Below are 21,708 nucleotides of genomic sequence, written 5' to 3' on the forward strand. Positions count from 1 at the left end.
ATATATATTTCTACACTTCTCATTATTTGTTTTATTTCGGAAATACTTTTAATAATTTTTCGAACTATGCAAAAAAAAAAATACACTAACTAGAAATCTTGATCACTGTGGCGTTTTGAAATATCGTAAAATCGAAAGAGTGGGAAGTGTTGCGAATTGAATTTGTCCTATTATTTAACATCACGGGATTGTGCAACCCAGGATACCAAGATGGGTGATCCACCAAGTAGGTGTAGAATTTCGAGGTAAAAGTGTGATTTCTCTTAACTACATGCATATATCACGCTGGTTTTGGACATGAAAATTTATATGTGCTTACAGATTTTGACTATTTATTTTCTATAGCTGTATAACGAAGTATATTACCGAAACCAACAGTTGAAATTTTGGTTATAATGGGGAGTAACGGAGAGTTCCAACGACAAATTTTGTCGGAGAAGAAATTTCGGAATAACATTGAATATCTTAGTATAATTCACTTTCGTGGCAATATCTATGGCTTCTTAACTGTATAGAAATGTGTTACTACTTAATTTGGTCGTTTTAAAATCATCAGTAAAGATCAATATATTTTATTTTTGTTTACTAATTGCCCCCTTTGTTTGTGTGGCAATTAATGCCTTCAGCTCAGAGTTGTCTGTCTTAGTGGTCGTTAATGAATTAACCTGATCAATTAATGTAAAAATCATAATGTTATATTATTTACATTTATATGGATAATATATATTTTTGATTTTCAGTAAAATGTTTTAAGTGTCAAATCATGTTGTACTACTAATAATTTTGCATATCAAAATATTGCATAATACGATTTGATATGTTCACATTGAATTTAAAGGTATTGTTAATTAAATCCAATTGAACAACTAGAATAATTACTCCATGAATATCTGTTTAAATATCTAATTCACTGCGTTGGACTGTTAATCATGATGCAGGGTGATGTATCTGTTCGATGACATGTTTGATTAAATAATATTCTTTTTCTTTACTGATTAAACTATTTGTCTGTGTTTCAGGTCTTATGTAGAGGAAGATAAAAACTGGAATTAACTCGCCATACCGTGGACTTATTTTTGTGATAGTTTTATATCTGAATAAATATTGAAGTTAAATATATATTTATGAATGAATATAAGCCCAGTCAATAACTATATTAGACATGACAGGTATTAATTGACAGACCCTGTGAGATGAATCTTAGTGTAATCATTAGACTTATTTAAAGTAAACCTAAAAATTCAGTTTTTAAAAAAAAACTACAAGAGTTTATTCTAAAAGGAAAATAATCAAGCCGACTTTACTGATGATGTTTTATTTTAAAAATCTCCACTTCTTGAAGTACTTTTAGGAAAACCATCGACACCAATCGAAGTCGATACATACAATTTCATGAGACAATAACACGTTCATGATATGCAATGCCTTGGAAAGTGTAATTTACTCCTGAGTTATGAACACTAATGCAGAAAGCACCTAATAAAACTGATATATATACTAGGTATACACATGTATATATGTCACTCTACACAACGTACTCCCAAACAGCCGCTAGTAGGACATACTCTGAGTTCAGGCATCCCAAAGGCTGGGCTCTGCCACCAACACCAGTTGGTTCTACTAACCTACTAACATCGACCGTGAGAGGCCTGTATTGGTATTCAAGGTAGTTAAAAACCCCCAATCATGCATATAAGGTGTTGGCATTATGAGGAAATAAAGACACGAACGAATAACAAAGGAAAAGAGCCTGTTTTTACTTTATAAACCGAAACATAAACAAAATGTGCTCACACAAAAAATTGAAAATTCTAGTAGTCTTCAAGATGTACACCTAAAACTGTTATCATAACCTTCACAACTTCTCAATAAAGATAGCATTGATTTTTACTCCTATTGGTCCCATTAAAGCCGAAATGTCCAATCATGGACTCAGTGGAACTTAGAAGTTGAATATAGCTTTATTCAGAGACTATATAATACTTATTATTAAGAATATAAGTCCATGTCTTATTGGGTTAAACACGCAACTGAGTTGCAAAATTAGTGTAAAAGTTACATGAACAAATTATTTAAAAAAAAAACTTGATGCAAAATTAATTGGATGTTTATATGCACAAAATAAATGAATGAAATGTATTGTGATACAGGGGCGTTTCAGAATCCCTGCATCAAAGTACATTCCATTCATTTAATTTATGTATATAATCATCCAATTTTTAATTCAACGCCAGACTGTAACAACTGAAAGAACAAGACCACTTTACAAAGTATATACAAAATATCAAATATTTGAACGACCAGGCATGAAATATTGACAGCTATCTTTTAGAAACATTTGTCATAGTATTGATTAAAATCCTTATTCATGTAAAGAAGGATGAAATGTATATTTATAACCAGTCTATGTCACAGGCTGTTAGAACGACGATTTTGTTTTGGCTATACTACCCCGTCAGATAGTAATGATAAAGTACTTAAATCTAAGTCAAGTAAAAAGGTCCGTTTCAGAAATGGTATAACTAAATACCCCAAAAAAAATTCCACACCTTTTGTAATGGGTTTCTCTCCCCTATACTATAATACCCCTGAACATCACGAAGTCTGACATGTGAAAGACTGGTTTGCCACAAAATTTTGTAATGGGTTAAGCATACTGTTTCAAAAACTTTTTTCTGCATAAAGCTGAAAGTAAATTTCATTGATACATGTAATATGGGATCGAGTGTCAAAAGTGAGCTAACTGGGCTTGGAATAACACCTGCCCAACAAATGATTTCATCATGCAGTGGAGCTATACTTACGTCCGTGTTTGGTAAGGTCACATCTTTGAAATTACGTTTTATTGGAATTATTGTAGACTGCTTATAAAACTAATATGGAATAGGCATTGCTGATAAAAGTGAGAACCGTTAGATCGTGAGTTTCACCATTCTTGAAATTTCATTTTGCTCTAAAATTTACCCCAAGGCTAATCTGTGCAATCATAGACGAAAATTATTTTGCATTACAGTGTCATTTTCAAAATAAAACAAGAACAAAGCGTTTACCTTATTCTTTGACAAAGAGCTGATTTTGGCCCTAAATAGTAAATGCAATTCATTCTTTCCTAAGGCCATTGCATCAGCCGTAACAAAAACTATTTTTCTTAGACAACATGGTAGACAGTGCTATGTGATTGCAAAACATGTACTGGCAGGTCACTGAAGGAAAATCTTTGTCCTTCTCATACATGTACATTACAAAAAATACATGGTAAATGAATTTTTTTGCGGTATATTTTAGTTACACCATTAGATGTTGTGAAAATACGACTTCAGTCCCAAAAGAAAGCATTAGTTAAAGGACAAAAGTTTCTTTATTGTAATGGATTGATGGACCATTTGTGTACTTGTGAAAATGGTGGACCCACTTTATCTCAAGACTGTCAGTGGTATAAAAGACCTAGCCCAAGACCTTTCTCAGGAACAGCTGTAAGTTTGAGAGATTGATAGTGTTACTTAACATGCTTACATGTAGTGAGTTAATTGATATTTAATACAATAATTGAGACAAATTTTTTGTAGTACATGTAAATGTAAAGTCATTGTACTACAGTACCTGAACCGATCAGTGCAACAAAAAATGTGATCAGTCATTGATCACCGATCAGTTTCTAATCAGTCATTGATCCGTCAAACTGAACCATTAAACCGGTGATCACATCACGTGACTTCATAGCGCTTACTGTATTTTACGGTTTTCGTTGTCTTCTTAGTCAATTTTACACATATTTACATAATGCAATACATTTTAACATCAATTTATATTTTTATTTTAAATTTCATTTATTTTAAATAGATTATAGAACATAACAAAACTGGGATCAGATCGGTCACCAATTATCGGTTATCGATCCGTCAGCGATCAATCAGTCAGCTATCATCGTTCCGTCTAATCGTTGAGTCGATCGGTTCAAGGACTGTAGTATGCTCTAAGTAAGCTTTTTGTTCTATTTTCTTAAACCAATCTGCATGGTCTTGTAGCATGTACATGTATGATAACAATGGATAAGAAGATAGGTTATGAATTGAAATATTACACATTGTACATGTATGAGAACTTATAAGTAATATGCAGAAATAGAAAGGAATAAATAGAAAAGAATACATACATGTGTACATGTGCATGTACATGTATATTCATGAATTTTGAATGCAATATAATACATGAAAAGTTTTGCCATTACCTAACTTACATTTACATTTGTATATTCGGATTATATCAGTGATTGTTCTTTCTTACAGGATGCATTCCTTAAAATTGTCAAGTATGAAGGAGTTTCCTCCCTTTGGAGTGGATTACCACCAACTTTGTAAGTATATTGTTTTGAACAAGTTAATTTCATTCACATGTCCAGATGATGTATATTTCCATTAAGATTTTGAAACATACATGCATAGCTTAAGGTAATTTGGTTAATTCTTAATTACAATGTAAAGTATCACATGAATATCAATCATTCTAAAGCAGTCAGAAATATAGGTTTTGGCTGTTTTATCTCCATGTATTTAGGACAGTGAAGGACAAGTATCTTTGTTGCTAAAATGATTGTTCCTATCATTACATTTTTTTACATTTAAAGCACAGTCTTCTTATAATTGCCCAATAATTTGGAGAAGCTGGTTGTTTGATTTAAAGTTGTGAAAACATACCTACACTTTTATTGTTAAATTGCCACTCATGGTACATGCACATGAATATAGGGATTACATTCAAATGTACCTTGTCTATCCAACATTCCTTCCTATCTAAACATTCCTGATCATCAGTCTCAATTCCTCTGAGATCATCTGTCATGGTTATTATACCCCACGCAACGAAGTTGCGAAGGGTATAATGTTTTTGACCCATCTGTCCATCTTCAGTTTTCCGGACTTTTTCTCTAAATGCTTGCCGATATTGACATGCTTTTTGGTATATAAGTTCCCCATGATTATGTTACAGGTAAAGTTTACATTTTGTTCCGCTCTGATGATTTTTACCGAAATTACGGGCCTTAGACTTAACAAAATTCACAGAAATAACAGTTTTCTGGACTTTTTTTTCTAAACGCTTGCAGATATTGACTTGATTTTTGGTATATAAGTTCACCATGATAAGTTACAGGTCAAGTTTAACTTTTATTCCCATCTGATGATTTTTACCGAAATTACAGGCCTTGAACTTAGCAAAATTCACAAAAATAACAGTTTTCCGAACTTCTTTTTTAAACACTTGCAGATATTGTCATGATTTTTAGTACAGAATTTAACATGATAAGTTACAGGACGAGTTTGTAGATTGTTCCGCTCCGATCATTTTTACCAAAGTAACGGGCCTTGAACTTAGCTAAATTCACAGAAATAACTGTTTTTTGGACTTTTTTTTCTAAATTCTTGCAGATTATGACATGATTTTAGTATATAAGTTCACCATGATAAGTTAAAGGTCAAGTGTACATTTTGTTCTGTTACAATAATATTTACTTTGAATTCACAAAAACTCGAAGAAATCAGTCTGGAGTTTGAAACTACCATACTGAGTAACAGAATTTAGTTAGAAGATAAAGGTCTAAAGCCTAAAAACACTCTTATTCCTTTTTTTATTGGGGTCCTTCTATATGTATTTCTCATACAAACAAATTTACTTCAGTATCCAACATGGGGACATGTGGGGTACCTGTATGTGAGATATCAAATCCTATGTCAGTAAAAAAAAATAAATGTATTACATATAACTGGTATTTACTAAACAAAGTACATGTACATGCAATACAAACTAGGACGAAGAACAGTATATCCATAATCTTGGGACAAAGACTAGAACAAGAATACAGAATTACAGACATAATATGACTTTCTTGTAACTTTAACAAATCTTCAGGTAAACTCAAGAATAAAGTAAGGAATCCAGACACTACAAAAACTATGGAGTATGAGCCAGATGTACCATCAGGGCAAGGGTCCTCTACATGTTTTTTACTTTATGAAAAAAGAAAGTTGCTGATATGATGTTTAAGCAAGAGTGGGAAACTACAACACTGTGATCATGTCCTCATAATACATGTATTACATTTGTATTCATTTTGTATGATTTTTGTGTACTCTTTATTTAGGGTGATGGCAGTTCCAGCTACTGTAGTGTATTTCACATGTTATGAATACTGTCGTAAACTGTTTGGATACCATGATGGACTGGCAGGGAATGACTGGTTCAAACCAATGGTCGCAGGAGCTACTGCCAGAAGTATGTAGAATCAATTACAGTGAAACATGTCTAAACCAAATCCTTTTTTGAAGTGTAGAATTAGTTTGGTGTATACAGGTACTCCAGACTCAAAATACATTTAATTGATAAAAGACTTCCAAAATTGTCATGTTTAGACAGGTTCTTGGATTATGCAGGGTTTGATATAGACAGGTTCTTGGATTATCCAGGGTTTGGTGTAGAAAGATTCTTGGATTTTCCAGGGTTTGGTTTTGACAACTTCTTGGATTATCCAGGGTTTGGTTTAGACAGGTTCTTGGATTATTCATGGTTTGGTCTGAACAGGTTCTTGGATATGCAGGGTTTGGTTTGGACAAGTTCTTGGATTATTCAGGATTTGCTTTAAATAGGTTCTTGGATTATTCAGGGTTTGGTTTAGACAGGTTCTTCGATTATGCAGGGTTTGGCTGAGACAGGTTCTGGGATTATGCAGGGTTTGGTTTGGACAGGTTCTTGGATTATTCAGGGTTGGTTGAGACAGCTTCTTGAATTATGCAGAGTTTGGTTTAGACAGGTTCTTGGATTATTTGGGGTTTGGTTGGGACAGGTTCTTGGATTATCCAGGGTTTGGTTGGGACAGGTTTAAGTACAATTACATGAAATGTATGGAATTAATTGTTTTGTGTTAAACCTTTGAAGGAGTAATTTAAGCAAAAATTCAAATTTCTTGAAATATCAGATGTCACAAAAAATCAAAATGACTTCAAGGAGGTAGACCTTGGGTAAGGGAAATAACTCTTGAAATCAGTGGTATGTTTGTTACACATTCAATTTCACCAAAGCTTATCAAGCTTTCATTTCAAACAGAATGAAATCAATCCAAGATACTTTGATGCTTACATGAGATTGTTGTAAATACAAACATTCCTATAATTTGTTAGAGTTATTTTCCTTACCCTAGGTCTACCTCCTTAAAGCCACTTTGATTTTTTTGTGAAATGTGACATCTGATAATTCAAGAAATTTGATTTTTTAATAGTGGTATTTAATGGGTATTTTTATATTAAACCGGTCTGATAACTCCATAATTAGAGTTGTATTTAGTCATCGTAAGTTGAACTGGTTGGTGGACAGCTATAGCTGCAAACTAATACAGCTGATCTAAACACTACTGTATGAGAATGTACATACAAAACATTTAGGATCAATAGAAAATGTTCATTTCATGACACCTTCATCAATCAATGACTAGTTACAAAATTCTGATGGAAAATAAATAGGACCGAAAGTTGCCAAATGCAAGTACAATATGAAAATGCACACTTGTACCATTTTAGGTACAATGTATAAAAATTGTCTCATTCCATGATTTTATTTTTAGCATTATGTGTGACAGTAATCAGCCCATTAGAGATGGTACGGACCAAGTTACAGTCCCAGAGATTATCCTATAGACAAGTATCCCAGTCTGTCACCCAGACAATAAGACAAGGGGGCATTACCATGTTGTGGAAGGGTCTTGGACCAACGTTGTTAAGAGATGTACCATTTTCAGGTAGGTATGAATATAAGACGAAGAAATATGTCTGTAGGGTTACCTACCTTATTTTTTCTGCTTACCTGAGCACATTTTATTGGTATTTTTTTTTATAAACCTATCATTTTTAGATGAGCACTATTTAAGGAGGTAGACCTAGGGTAAGTGGCATAACTCTTGAAATCAGTGATATGTTTGTATCATATTCAATTTTACCAAAACTTTTCAGGCTTTCCTCTGAAACATGATGAAATCAGTCCAAGTTACTTTGATGCTTACATGAGATTGATGTTAAATGGTGAATACAAACATTCCAATGATTTGTAAGAGTTGTGTCCCTTACCCTAGGTCTACCTCCTTAAGTCAAGCAATCCTCCAGTAAGTGTCTGTATAAAATAATTTAAAGAAATTAAATGACTTTAACTAGCTGCCTATTCTATTTTATCATCCATTGCAACCTTCAACATATTTTTTTGGCCTATATTCAAAATGATGGCACTAATTGAAAAATACAAATTGGTGAACGTTTCTTGATGTTTAAGTCTGCTTTTGATGATATTTTATTTCTGTCATTTCATTGATGTAAGTGACTATTTCTTTCTTATTTTTCAGCATTTTATTGGTTCTCCTATGAGAGTATGAAAGCCCATGTTTTACTAAACAAAGGAAGAACAAAGCTTACCTTCACAGAATCATTTCTCTCTGGTGCTGTTTCAGGAACTGTAAGTGGATACTCCTAGACCGAATTCCATATTCTTGTACAGTAAAACTTCTCCAAAACCGCCACCACTAGGACAGGAGGAAATGGACGGTTTATAGGGGTGGCCAGTTTTGTGAAAAATAGCAATGCATTCAAAGAGTTGTTTCCATTCATGTTTCTATAACCTTATACATTGTCAGTTTGCTGGTCAAGGCATGTTTAATGCCAATTCAAAACTTTGGGCCTTTTATTACATTTCAAAGTTTGCATCATTTGTAAATAATTTGATTTTATAAATGGTACTGCCGACAAAATAATGTTCACGGTTTTGAAAGAATGTGTATTAAAGATCAAAGGGCTATTGATGATTATTTGTCATTTTGTATTGTTTTAGTAGACAACCTATCAGCAAAGTTTGATAATTGTTTTGGCTTGGATACAGGTCACATTGACAGTTTAAAGATCGTACTATTAAATGACCCCAATTTCTGACGTGTGTACACACCCAATCAGTGTATGGATTAAATTTGTTGTTTAAACTACTGCCCCCTTCAATTATTATCTGTCCACTGATGAAATGCAAACTGGTCAGTGAATGAATTATTAATTACATAATATTATGTAATCAGTTGTAAACAGTTTTGTTGACACATTTATTACAGGTGAACAACAGCCGGTCGGCAGGAATTGAGAGGTTGTTTTTACTTGAATTATGTAACTAAAACTGTGAAAAACCGGCCAATGTATGGTTTAAGGGGGTGGCCGATCTATTGACAAAACACAGAGGTTTTAAGGTATATCAGCCGGGACTTTTGAAAACGGCCAGTTTGATGGGAAGACCGGTTTTCTGATGGTCCGGTTTGGAGAAGTTTCATTGTATTTCTTAAATACCTTTAAATCCTTCCTGTACCTCTGTGATTTATACTGCAGCACAGTTAATGAGCCATACTCTCAATATATACATATGAAATATAACAAGAAGCAATATGGTGATTATGTTAAAGAGACAACAACCATACCGGGATGAAAAATGGGATAAAAAGGCCACCCATGGGTTTAATGAATGAAGGAAACTGTCACTGCAGCTACCCCAAAAATAACATTATACACAGGTACAACAATATAGTTGCCCCCATGTACTCCAGCAACAAAAAATTAAACTGAAAGTGGAAACGAAACAGAAGCCAGAGATGGGCACAAAAAAAAGGTATTTTGGTGTAATCACAACCCTCCCCCTTTTGCTGCTGTGGTAAAAAAAAATATAACACAATTAAACACACCAAAAAATCAGTTCAAAGAGTTCTCTGATAAAACAGAAAAAAGGAAATTGATTAGACGTTACACAAATGCAGTAACATAGGACTACTAGCAATTAATTGACATACCAGCTCCAGACCAGTTTAAACCTATAAAAAGTTATGCCATTACAGTACACAAAAATGAAAGTTTCGATTTGTAGATAAACATTTGTACTTCTTCAAACTGATGCAGAAGAGTTTGCTAATACATGTACATATATAAATTACATATGACAAAATAAATGTTCAAAGTACACATATAAAAGCATGCATATGTGGCAGCATTTGCAAATCCTCATCATCATTACAAACTTGTTATTTCAGTCAAACATTTCATTTAAATATCAATCATTGAAAAACATCAGGCACAGACAAAAGTTATCCATAGCAGTCAAAAGTTGTTTACATTTACTCAACAGCATAACTACATGTAAAACAAAAAACAACCTTGTCACAAGCAAAATATTGAAAATAAAATACAAACACACATGAAAATATGAATTTACAACGTAGGGTATAAATGTACATTATCATATTGTTTGCAGATTGCTGGAATTCAGCTGGAACATCAGGCACAGACAAAACTTATCCATAGCAGTCAAAAGTTGTGTACATTTACTCAACAGCATAACTACATGTAAAACAAAAAACAACCTTGTCACAAGCAAAATATTGAAAATAAAATACAAACACACATGAAAATATGAATTTACAACGTAGGGTATACATGTACATTATCATATTGTTTGCAGATTGCTGGAATTCTTACACTCCCCTTTGACGTGATTAAGACACACAGGCAGATTGAACTTGGTGAAGTTTTCAAAGGTAAAGTACACGAAATTAGAACTTTTAAATCTGCCAAAATTATAGCCATCCCTGAAAAAAAATTACACATAAGTTTGCTACAATATGTACATGTGTAACTAGTGAAATTAAACTTCTTTTTATCTGATTATGAACACCTCTCTTTTAACTAAATATCATCTTCTTTCAAAATTGTTTCAGTTTTATACATGTATGAGTTCTACCAGTAATTTTCAATGTACATATGCCTAATAATAATGCTGTAAAGATAACAAGGAGGAAATAAGATACATGTACATGTAACTTGCTTTTCAGATTTTCATCAGTCTACAAATTTGAATTCTCTACACTACACTCAGCTACTTTTGTTTCTCTAACACTCGAGTCAGAGTTTCAATTCCATGTTAGTCAGTGAATCACTGTATCAGTCAGACTTTTTCAAGGTGAAATGTGAGTGTTACACCCACTCATCTGGGACATCGTATATTCTGGTTGTTAATTGTGTACAGAGAATCACTGACCTGAGTGTGAAATTCACCTAACATGGTGAAGTTTATCTCATTGATCACTGCAGACAATATGGACGTTAGTACCCGAGCTCCCAGGTCACTAACCTTCAAAATTCATTGGAGAACCCTAAAATTCACACCAGGGAAGTCCGGGGGACTTGTCAAAATTTTTAATCCAATCACCAAAATATATACATGTACTAGTAAAACGAGTCAATAGTTGATTTGTCTTGCTTTAATCAAAGCTGTCGGCACAATAAAACAGGGGTTGAGACAATTAGCATGTGGTATTAACGATTGACAAATATAACATGAAAATCATTAAAAAAAAGCATTTATTGTTGACACATACTTCATGACTGTCCTGTATTTAGCTATACTTAATTGCAGTCCATTTGATGACCAGACACACATCGGAGACATTGTAAACAATGTGTTCATTTAAATTTCTAAAAATAGACAACTATATATGTGCAAGGGATTATTTTTTTATGTGGAGTAAACATTGGTAGGCATCAATGAAAGTGAAAAATCGTTTAATAAAGCCTATCATTAAAATAAAGATATATGTAGGTTGTATTTGAAACTTACTTTAAATAAGAAATGTCTCAGTTAACTTGAACCATTTTTAGCAGTCAAAAACGACCGGCTAAGGTTGCTGTATTGTCTTCGTTTGGACAACGTTTTGTAACTTATGTCCGCAGTCCTGATTAAGTCCGTCCCTGAAACAAATTACAACAAACAATACTTTCAGAGTGTTTTATTTATAATTATTAATAGTAATTATTAATTTAAAAGTGCAAAATTAAAATATCAAAAGGTTGCATTATTATTTGATAAAAATATGAAGTAATATTTCTACATGATATCTCCCATTCATTGGATGTAGCTGTAGATAAAGAATAACACATTAACAAATGATAAACATGTACAAAATAAAAAAAGAATAGATGATGCCAAATTTGTATTAATGACTTGACTAAATTTTTATCTTAACTGGAGTACTCCAAATTACCTGAGAAACAGAATATACATCGTATCTTACAATTAATTCCCTGTTATGTCTCCTTGGAATTTACGAGTATTACAATATACAAACAGTCGGTGTTGGCTAGGTGGAATCTGGGTGGTAAACACTCAATACGTCAGTGTAACACCAAGTTTCACTCAGAATATACATCATATCTTACAATTAATTCTCTGTTATGTCTCATTGAAATTTACAACTATTACAATATACAAACAGTCGGTGTTGGCTAGGTGGAATCTGGGTGGTAAACACTCAATATGTCAGTGTAACACCAAGTTTCACTCAGGTCGGGTTTGATTGTTAGAGAAACAAATGTATCTGAGTGTAGTGTTTAAGCTTCATATTTTGCTAAAGCAATCTTCCAAAAATATCTTGTTTCAGTAGTATCTTATTTTTTTTTTCAGAAAAAAAGAATGCCACAAAGTCCACTTGGAAGTTGATGAAGCAAGTCCACCTTGATCAAGGTGTTCATGCATTATTTACAGGTTAGTATTAATAGGGATAATTAATTAGAAAGAGTGAATAACCAAGATATCATTATAAGTGTCAAAGAACACCTAGATGTAACTAGTGTGTGGAACTTGTTTCTTGCATGAGTTAAGTCTTGATGCGTTCTTTGGCACAAGTGATCATATTTTAGTTGTTTTCGATGACCTGTTGATTATCTTATTTACCACTTAGATCTCTTCCATTATTCATTGCTATTTTCAACATAAATTTTAATTTAATGGTGGATTGATATTGTGTTTTTATGTTTTGTGACATTTTGCATGGGAGAAAGTTCAAGAACGAAATTACCAAATTAATTTCACAGTGTGAATTATCACAAACTTTACACAAGGAACATTAGGTAAATAAATTCTTTCTGTTCCTATGTTGGCCTTAAGGAGGTAGACCTAGGGTAAGGGAAATAACTCTTACAAATCATTAGACCATTTGTGTAAAGCATTTTACATCAATCTCCTCTAAGCGTCAAATTAACCTGGATTTATTTCATTCTATTTCAAATTAAAGCTTGATAGGCTTTGATGAAATTGAATATGATGCAAACATATCACAGATTTCAAGAGTTATGTCCCTTGCTCTAGGTCTACCTCCTTAAATATGCGAATATAGTCCCTTCCAGCCCATTTGCATTGATTGAAAATGAGATTGAATTTGTTTGTTTGTTTGGACATTAATTTAATGTTTTATATAACTGCATTTTATTGTAGTTACAGCTAATTAACTTAATTGTTCATTGGTTTACCCTAATTTTACTTTTAACTTTGACTTCTGGGTCAGGTGGTAAGCTATTTCACTTACTCTTATTTCTGTGGGATAATATTTACAGCAACAAAAACATACCTATTAGCAATGTATTCATTATTTCAGGTTTAGTACCGAGAATAATCAAAGTAGCTCCAGCCTGTGCCATCATGATCAGTTCATATGAATATTTCAAAGCATTCTTTATGGAACAGAATAGGCTGAATGATTCATAGTACGAAATCTACACTAAGAGTGGACGATTCTCATACTTATCTGCACTTTGCCTTAGTAGTATGCTTTCCATAGGTCAAAGATTTGCCGGAGTAGCTAGGTTTGGATCACGGAAACCTATATGGAGTTGATGGAAGTAACATGTTCTTCCCTTCAACATGATCTCATGTATAAAGAAGTCAACTAGTGAATAATCACATGTGAGGATAATGAATTTGATGAATAAGGGCATAATCTAGATCATTCAGTTGATCAAACATTGCTCATTACAGTATAAATACATAAACATGTGAACTGTAGTGGTGAATTTTCACAGGTGCTAAATTTCTCAATTGTATTCATATTGGGATACTGCAAACATTTTAATTTTTGGAGATTTTGTTGTGTTAACATACTCGTGAGTATCAATTTTTGTGGTTTTGACAAAGATTAGTGTTACGTAGTGTTAAAAAACAATTTTGTGAGTACTAATTTTCAGTCCATCGCGAAAATAGTGAAAATTAGAACACCATGAAAATTAATACTTTACAGTTGTAGATGTAAAAGTGTATATTTCAAAGATTTAAACAAGGTGAAGTGCATATTATAAGACATTTGAATTAAGAAGTTGATGTTAGGTGCTCATGTCTTTAAACCGTGCTAACATACTAAAACTTAGATCCAAACCTAATACTGTATGTCACACTATACAGTGTTAATAATTTTTTTTCCATAAGATACCATCTTGCACTTGTACAATTTAATTTGTTTATCTTTATGGAATAGTATTGAACTGGTTTGTTGATTTTACTGCCAATGATACAGTGAAACCTGTGAAAACTGAACCCTGAAAATCTGAAATACATTGTATTGTATAAACCAGACACTATTTCAAGTCTCTTTTTATCAATTTTAATGTATTTTGAATGTTCGTAAACCAAACATCTGTCTAAAACAAACCAATGTTTAAGTCCAAAATGGGTTTGGTTTAACCTGGTTCACTTTATTTATTTTGGAAGTGAATTTTATGTTTGGACAATACTTCAAGAATAAATGAAATAGAATCTTACATTGATATTGATGTATTTATGTTTTTAATGGTTTTGTTTTTACATGTACCTTAATGTGTAATTTCTCAAACCTACTTCTTTTCCTAGGCCACAATATTTTGTTCTTTATATTTAACTGAAAACATTTACAATGCAGTTTATGAACTAATCAAAATGTATTTTACCTTTATCATTGGCTTAAGTGTATAATAATGAGCTTTTGTATTTAAACAAAACCCATAATCTGTATCAACATGATTAAAGTGTCGAAAACTAGTTCAACAAAGTGTAAATCAAATCTCCATCACAGATGTGCACATCTTCAATATGTGACACTGTGCAAAGTTTTAGTGACATTGGTTCAATACTTTTTGAGTTACAGATTACACAAGTAGGTACCTTCTAGGTGTGACTGAGGGATGGACAGATTCAAGTGGTGACTTGACCTGCATTCACAATTGGTAACACAGATAAAACATGAGGAAACCTACATTGTTTTGTTTCTTCCTTATTAAGAAGGTAGACCTAGGGTAAGGGACATAACTCTTGAAATCAGTGATATGTTTGTATCATATTTAATTTCACCAAAGTCTTTCAAGCATTCATTTGAAACAAAATGAAATCAATCCAAGTTACTTTGATGCTTACATGAGATTGATATAAAGAGCCAGAATACAAACGTACCAATGATTTGTAAGAGTTGTGTCCCTTACATTAGGTCTTCCTCTTGAGTCTACTAGTTCTAGTCATTCTACTATATCGTCACATATTTGATGTTAAAATATTATTGACCCTGAACAAAATAACATGTATTTTTAAATGTGGTTGTATATAAATTCTTTTGACATGATTTATGAATATCATGAATATATTGGTGTATAATGAATATTTGAAATGTGTATATAAACTTCTGATTAATTTTATAGTATGACCTATAATATAAACTGGCAAATTTGATAGAAATATATTCCTACAAGAGGCAATACAGATGACAAGAAGAATACATAATAGGGGCAGTTCCAGAAATTATGCTCCAGTGATTTTTCCGATGTAGTGGTATAGTTTTACTTTTTACCCTTTGACCTTAAAGACACTCTTCTATTGAAATGTAAGTTACTTCATCACAACTCTGTTTCCCAATTGGCCAAATACTGATAACTTAGCGGCATTACAAGAAAACTGTATCGAAAATTGAAATTGCGTGCCATGTGTTATTTCCCGAATGAAATTTAGAGAATTATAAGTTAAAAGAACAAACTTTACTCTTTCGGCTATCTTTTTTTTAAATATAGTACTTGTTTATTAATATTATCAACCAAAATTTTTCAGCATAAGTGTGTGTGTGTGGGGGGGGGGGGTGTCCATCTGTATCTATCTTGATCAGTTTGCTTTCATAGAGAGATTGATAATGAGTATGTGTGGGGTTTTTTTTGTGTTTATGACAAGTTGTATGATAGTGGATGACTTCAATAGTATCCTATGCATGTTATGATTGTTATTACAAGAAAGAGTATTTATTATTAAATTGTTATTGTTTGAAAGAGAATATGCTATATATATAAACACTTGTTTAAATTGGAAAGAAACTCCATAATGTTATTATGATATAATTAATCATGTTTCATTTTCTGTATTTTTTTCAGACTTGATGTAAATAACTTAACGATTATAATCCATTTTAAAATCATGCAGATCTATTCACCAGATGCATTAGTTTATCGAATAAGGCTAGCACTGCCTTCCTATATACTCAAATAGCCCAGATCTTGGCACCAGCTAGAAATTAGCAAAAGTACTTAGGTTTGAATATTTTCTTTGCTGTTCATGATGTCATGAAATCCAAATACTTTGATTGGAGTTACCATGGAAGTATTTTTAGTTTTGTGGCGCTGGATCAAGTTTGTAACACTATTGCATAACAAGATTGCCTGAATAGTTGAAGTTGTAATGTCTGCTATTATCCATCTTTTTATTTTTTAAACTTCTCACTTTTGACAGACAGGAGTAGTTCAAAATGATAAATGTTGGTAGTCTTTTGGACGCATTTCATTATTTCATAGTTGTTAATGATGCTTATAGATCTCTGTACTGATTCAGTTTGCGGATATAATTCTTAGTCAGCATAAATAATTGACTTTAAGCTTAAAAATGTCAATACATTCATCATAGTCCATCACTGGTGTTTCATATTAATTAACATATTATTGAGAGTTTGTGAAAGTCCTCATCTGTTCTAAAATGATGACAGTTTTAAAAAAAGTTATTTATATTTTTTTATAAAAATGAATATCATAGATACAACATATAATGCTATTATACTGTTTCATTGAAGTTTGGTATTGATTGAAAATAAAATCTATATGAATTATTTCTTGTTTTTTGTTAAATTCATGTGTGATTCTTTTGTATCTAAGACAAAACAACAACAAAAAATACCAGTAACCATAAAATCATTAGCGCCTGTTTTAGACACTCAGACCCTTGTCCCTAAGCATTATAAGTAAATATAGAGGACAAGGCTCTGTCTGAAGTGGGTGCCTATGATCTCCCGACCTAATTATTTGTACTAGTCCCACAAGATAAGGCAGATTTTTATACACCCATCTTTTTAGTTTAGATGTGTTAGCTTATACCAATGCTGCCGCAATTTTGAATTATTTTTTTCATTTCATGTGAGCTCCTTTTGACTTTTATAAATCTGATTTTAGATACTTTTGTAATTGACTTTATTCTTGAAAAGGGTGACAGGATTTTTTTACTAATTAAAAAATTGTTTGCATCCATTTTCATGAAAATTTAGGAAATGGTTTTTGACTACTTCAAATATAAAGTTGTATGATGCTGCACTATGTGAAGCATTTCATCAAATTTTGTAAACTCAGAAATTATTTTAGTTGCAGAATGTGGATTTTTGTCAATTATATCGGAAGTTTTTAAAATCGAAATAACCAAAAAGGCAATAACAAAAGTATTATATTGATTAAGACGTACAGGATTAACATTCTGAATTTTGCAGTTTCTGTTCAGAAATGTATAAAAAAATAAAGACTACGGATCGTATTAGTGTCGCCAAATACATGTACTTTTTTTAGCGTTATAAGTATTCACTGTTCTGATGAAACAAAACAAAACCGGATTTCAAAATATTCTGAAATTTTTTAAGATATTTCATTCCAGAACGAAATGGATAGGTAACAATGATGAGTCAGTGAACTCGTTCATTGTGTGTTTAAGCTAATTTTTTTTTTGCCCAGTGACCCCTACATTTCTTTTCATAATGTATAAAATCCGAAAATCCGACAAAATGACTGATCATGAGCAACAAACACCCTTAAGATTGGATGACGCTAATACTAGATATTGATGTAAGATAGATAGATTTCTTTAAAACTTCGACGGAGGTTTTCATGTATAATGCATACTCCACTGGCGGATCCTGGGGTGGACACCCATCCTTTTTTTATTGGAAATTTGACATTTTCATTTGTAAAATTGACAAAAAAATGTAAATACATGTAATGTCTTAGCACCCCTTTTCTGACGAACCCCGGCTGGCACCCCTCCTTTTCAAAGTGTCTGGATCCGCCTTTGTATCCATCCCCAAGACTGGTTCGAGGCACCCTATTTGTACCCAAAACACCTGAAGCATTTAAAGAATCTTAGAAAAGCTGTAAGAAATATCATTGCAGTTCCATGCCAAAGACTGGTATTTTTTTGGGTTATTTCCATCCTCAGAAAAAATCAGTGCATTATTTTAAAACAAATCATGGCGAGGCCGTTTCATCACAGATCTTTTAACGCTGAAGTTTATTTGTTCATAAAGCTTCATTTTGTGAATTAGCATTACCTTAACTTTTAAACAACGAAGTCCAAAATTGTTTACACCTTGAAATGCACGTATAGACAATATGCATAAATGTGACGTCAGATTGAATATCGACACGATTTTATGCATTTTCTATTTTCGAACCCCCTGACATAAATTATGTTTTTAAACCATATCAAACATTTTTTATTTTGAAAATATTTTGCACATGAACTTGGTACTCAAAGTATAATTTGGATTAAATTTCATTTGAATCTATGATGTTTGCATGTAGCCCATTTTGCATGATTACCCATAGGGTCTTTGTATAGAAACGAACATATTATATTTAAAAGAGTAATCAAGGGAACCAAGATTCTAGTGGTAATCAAAAGAATGTAATCCAGAGACAAAGACCAGACATGAAAAACAGACATACACAACAAAGAACATGAAGTAACTAAAATCATACATACAAAGTAACAAAAGCAAATGAGCAACTCGGACTCCATAAAAAACCGGGAGCATGGAGCAGGTGCACTGGTAGGGTAAGCGTCCTCTGATTTTTTAAAAACACCTGCCGAGTTGCTCATAAAAAGTCAAGTCCGGGGTAGTCGAAAGAGGGAAGGAAAACTATAATGTTGAACAAATCAGTTTTCATGGCGCAGATGGAGACACCGTAATGATCCGTGAGTTCATAATGGCGAATAGTGATGACTTCAATCTTGTAGCAACATAACCCTGTTCTATAGGCCTACTTGTTAAAAGTCAAGCGCCATACCAAATGTCTGCGTAGTTTCGGAAAGCTCTGGCATAACGTATGAGTTGTGATATGAACGCAAGTGCTTAAGGGATGTTGCCACAGATGAAAGGAAAGTTGACAATTCTGAATGAAAAGTCATCACGTTTGTCGTAAAATTTGGTCAATAGTTTTCCTTACCATCGATTTATAAGTGCAGGTCAAGATATGAGGCAGACTTCACAGTGTCGCGAAATTAGGATTGTTTGAAAATAATACGTCGTCTATATAGCGGAAACTGAGATTAAAGGATCTAGCTAAACGATATACTTTCTTTCGGATCAGATCAGCTATAAGGTCAGCTTATAAGAGTGAAGGAATAGGTCAGCAAGTAGAGGAGCACCATTTCTTCCCATTGGAATGCCGACCGTTTGTTGAAAAACGCGTACACCACACTGGACAAATATGTTGTCGATTAAAAATTCCAGCATTTTGTAAAAATCTTCTTCTGTATATTTGGAAGATGATTTGGAATTATTTCTTACAAAGTATGAGGAATCTCTACCAAGAACTATATATTTGTATCTAGGTGTACCATCATTTTATGGAGAAAAAAAACAACGATGTATAATGTTTTTAAGTCGGGATTTTAACTGAGTATTGGGAATAAAAGTATACAGTGGTCAAAAATCATAAATTTTAATGCTATTATATCAAAATAGTTTTCGACAAGACATGAGTTGTCTCCATTTAGATATTGTATGACTATCATGTACTATAGTTCTCAACAGGCATTGAAAGAATTGGGATTGATATTGCAAATCGATGAGGACATAACTTTATGTTGGATCAAACTGTCAGCTATACTGAAAGTAAATACTCCTATGTCCATTTTAGTTACTTATAATGAGTTTCTTTCTTTTATTCTGTTTTAACAAAGGAAACAGTCCCTTTTAAACTGATTTTTAGGCGTGTTTAATTGTGTTTGATCATGCCAAAATACTTAAACCCCGTCGGCGCTAATTCATAAATGTCTGGCCTGTGTATGCCTTGTTTCGTTTCGTTTTCACTTTCATATTCTTTCAAATTGTAGGAGTCTATAAGGGCTACTATTTCTATGTACCTGTTTATAATATTGTTTTGGGGTCAGTTGCAGCCTGCCATGTGGTGTGACGGTTTCATTCAAAACCAACGGGTGGCCTCGAGCAGATATTTTACACCCCAGGGGTTGTTGTCGCTTTGACATATTTTACGGCTTCTAGAAAAGCAGAAGACGCTTACCCTACCGGTGCACCTTATCTATGCTCTATAGTGGAGTCCGAGTTGCTTATTTACTTTCGTTAATCTGTATGTATTATTTTTGTTATTCTGTTTTTTGTTGTGTGTGTCTGTGATATGTACTTACAATAGGGTATATAAGTCTGGTTCTAGTTTCATTTTATTTACCGGACTTTCCGATGTAGAACGTATCGAAAACCGAAGACTGATCTGCATTTTATTGTTTACTTCCGGGTACTCGAAACGCTGTTTAACAATGCAAAATTTTCTATTGTATGTATTTTTTCATAACACCTTTATCATGTAGAAATAGATATTTGTCATTTTTATCGTTATTATTTTACATAAAAAGATGGTTTGCACTTAACACGGAACTCTACGCTCTCTAAATGACAAATCTCCATGCTTTTGAATGGTAGACTAGGACCCATTCTCGTGAATTCACGGGGTCACATGACGACACTTACATAACCTATCGTAAGTAACAACGGGATCAATTTATAGATATAAATTTATCAACCATAAGTGACAAATTAAAGTGACAGTCAAAAACGGTACATGTATATCCATACCGGTTTAGTTTATTACATGTTAATGTATTTTGCATGCCAATGCCAGTAAGTGGATGGTATTGGTCACTTTCTACATACAAAATACAGACATGCCTGGAACGTGTCAACCCTTGGTCTTTTTTTATCTGCGAAATAAAATCAATTTGGACGTATTCCCAATTACCACAAAAATATTTTATTTATTTAAAAAAAAAAAACATTGTGCAATATATTTATAAAACATTAGAAAAAATGTTGGATTCAAGTTAAATGTATGGTTGGCAAAACCTTAAATAAAACATTTTTAAATTATGTTGCCTCCAAATGTTTTAAAATGTTAGAAATAAATGTAAGAATAACGTTTGGAAATAACATTTAACTTATGTCAGAAAAAAATATTGGAATAATGTTTTGAAGTAACATTCGACTTATATTAGAAAAAATGTCAGAATAATGTCTTGAAAAAAAAACACTTTTTTTATATGTTGCAATAGAATGTTGTTTATTTGTCTGGAATAATGATATTTAAAATGTTATTATATGTTATTATATTGTGTTCGTTATACAAATATGAAGCAATCATTTGATGTCTCCTAAAAACTCTCCACTTGACAACTTTCAATGATGAGAAGAAATATCCAACTACTATTTGCATTACCATCAAAACTTGATGATTGTTACAATTGGAATCATTTCCAACACTGAAATCATCTGGT

At 32.5% G+C, this 21,708-nt stretch overlaps 1 protein-coding gene across 1 annotated transcript; it reads left to right on the forward strand.

Moving 5' to 3' along the window:
- The first annotated feature begins 2,476 nt into the window (after positions 1 to 2,476).
- Positions 2,477 to 16,987, forward strand: LOC148612263 (mitochondrial glutathione transporter SLC25A40-like). Its single transcript, XM_088593524.1, has 9 exons — positions 2,477 to 2,815; positions 3,286 to 3,473; positions 4,287 to 4,354; positions 6,137 to 6,267; positions 7,610 to 7,783; positions 8,378 to 8,487; positions 10,516 to 10,591; positions 12,514 to 12,594; positions 13,484 to 16,987. The coding sequence occupies exons 1-9, from the start codon at positions 2,716 to 2,718 to the stop codon at positions 13,591 to 13,593; spliced, it is 1,038 nt and encodes a 345-aa protein (XP_088449650.1). The 5' UTR covers positions 2,477 to 2,715; the 3' UTR covers positions 13,594 to 16,987.
- The last annotated feature ends 4,721 nt before the right edge of the window (positions 16,988 to 21,708 follow it).

This window comes from Perna viridis, chromosome 7 (genome assembly GCF_037379345.1).
Source record: "Perna viridis isolate PV_CMFRI_1.1 ecotype Kerala chromosome 7, ASM3737934v1, whole genome shotgun sequence".
Taxonomy (NCBI): domain Eukaryota; kingdom Metazoa; phylum Mollusca; class Bivalvia; order Mytilida; family Mytilidae; genus Perna; species Perna viridis.

Bases quoted from the DNA above. Each gene is read 5' to 3' on its own strand.
- LOC148612263 (XM_088593524.1), top strand. From the start codon at position 2,716: ATGGGATCGAGTGTCAAAAGTGAGCTAACTGGGCTTGGAATAACACCT. The intron at 7,784-8,377 runs GTAGGTATGAAT...CTTATTTTTCAG, and splicing joins AAGAGATGTACCATTTTCAG to CATTTTATTGGTTCTCCTAT. The intron at 10,592-12,513 runs GTAAAGTACACG...TTTTTTTTTCAG, and splicing joins ACTTGGTGAAGTTTTCAAAG to AAAAAAAGAATGCCACAAAG.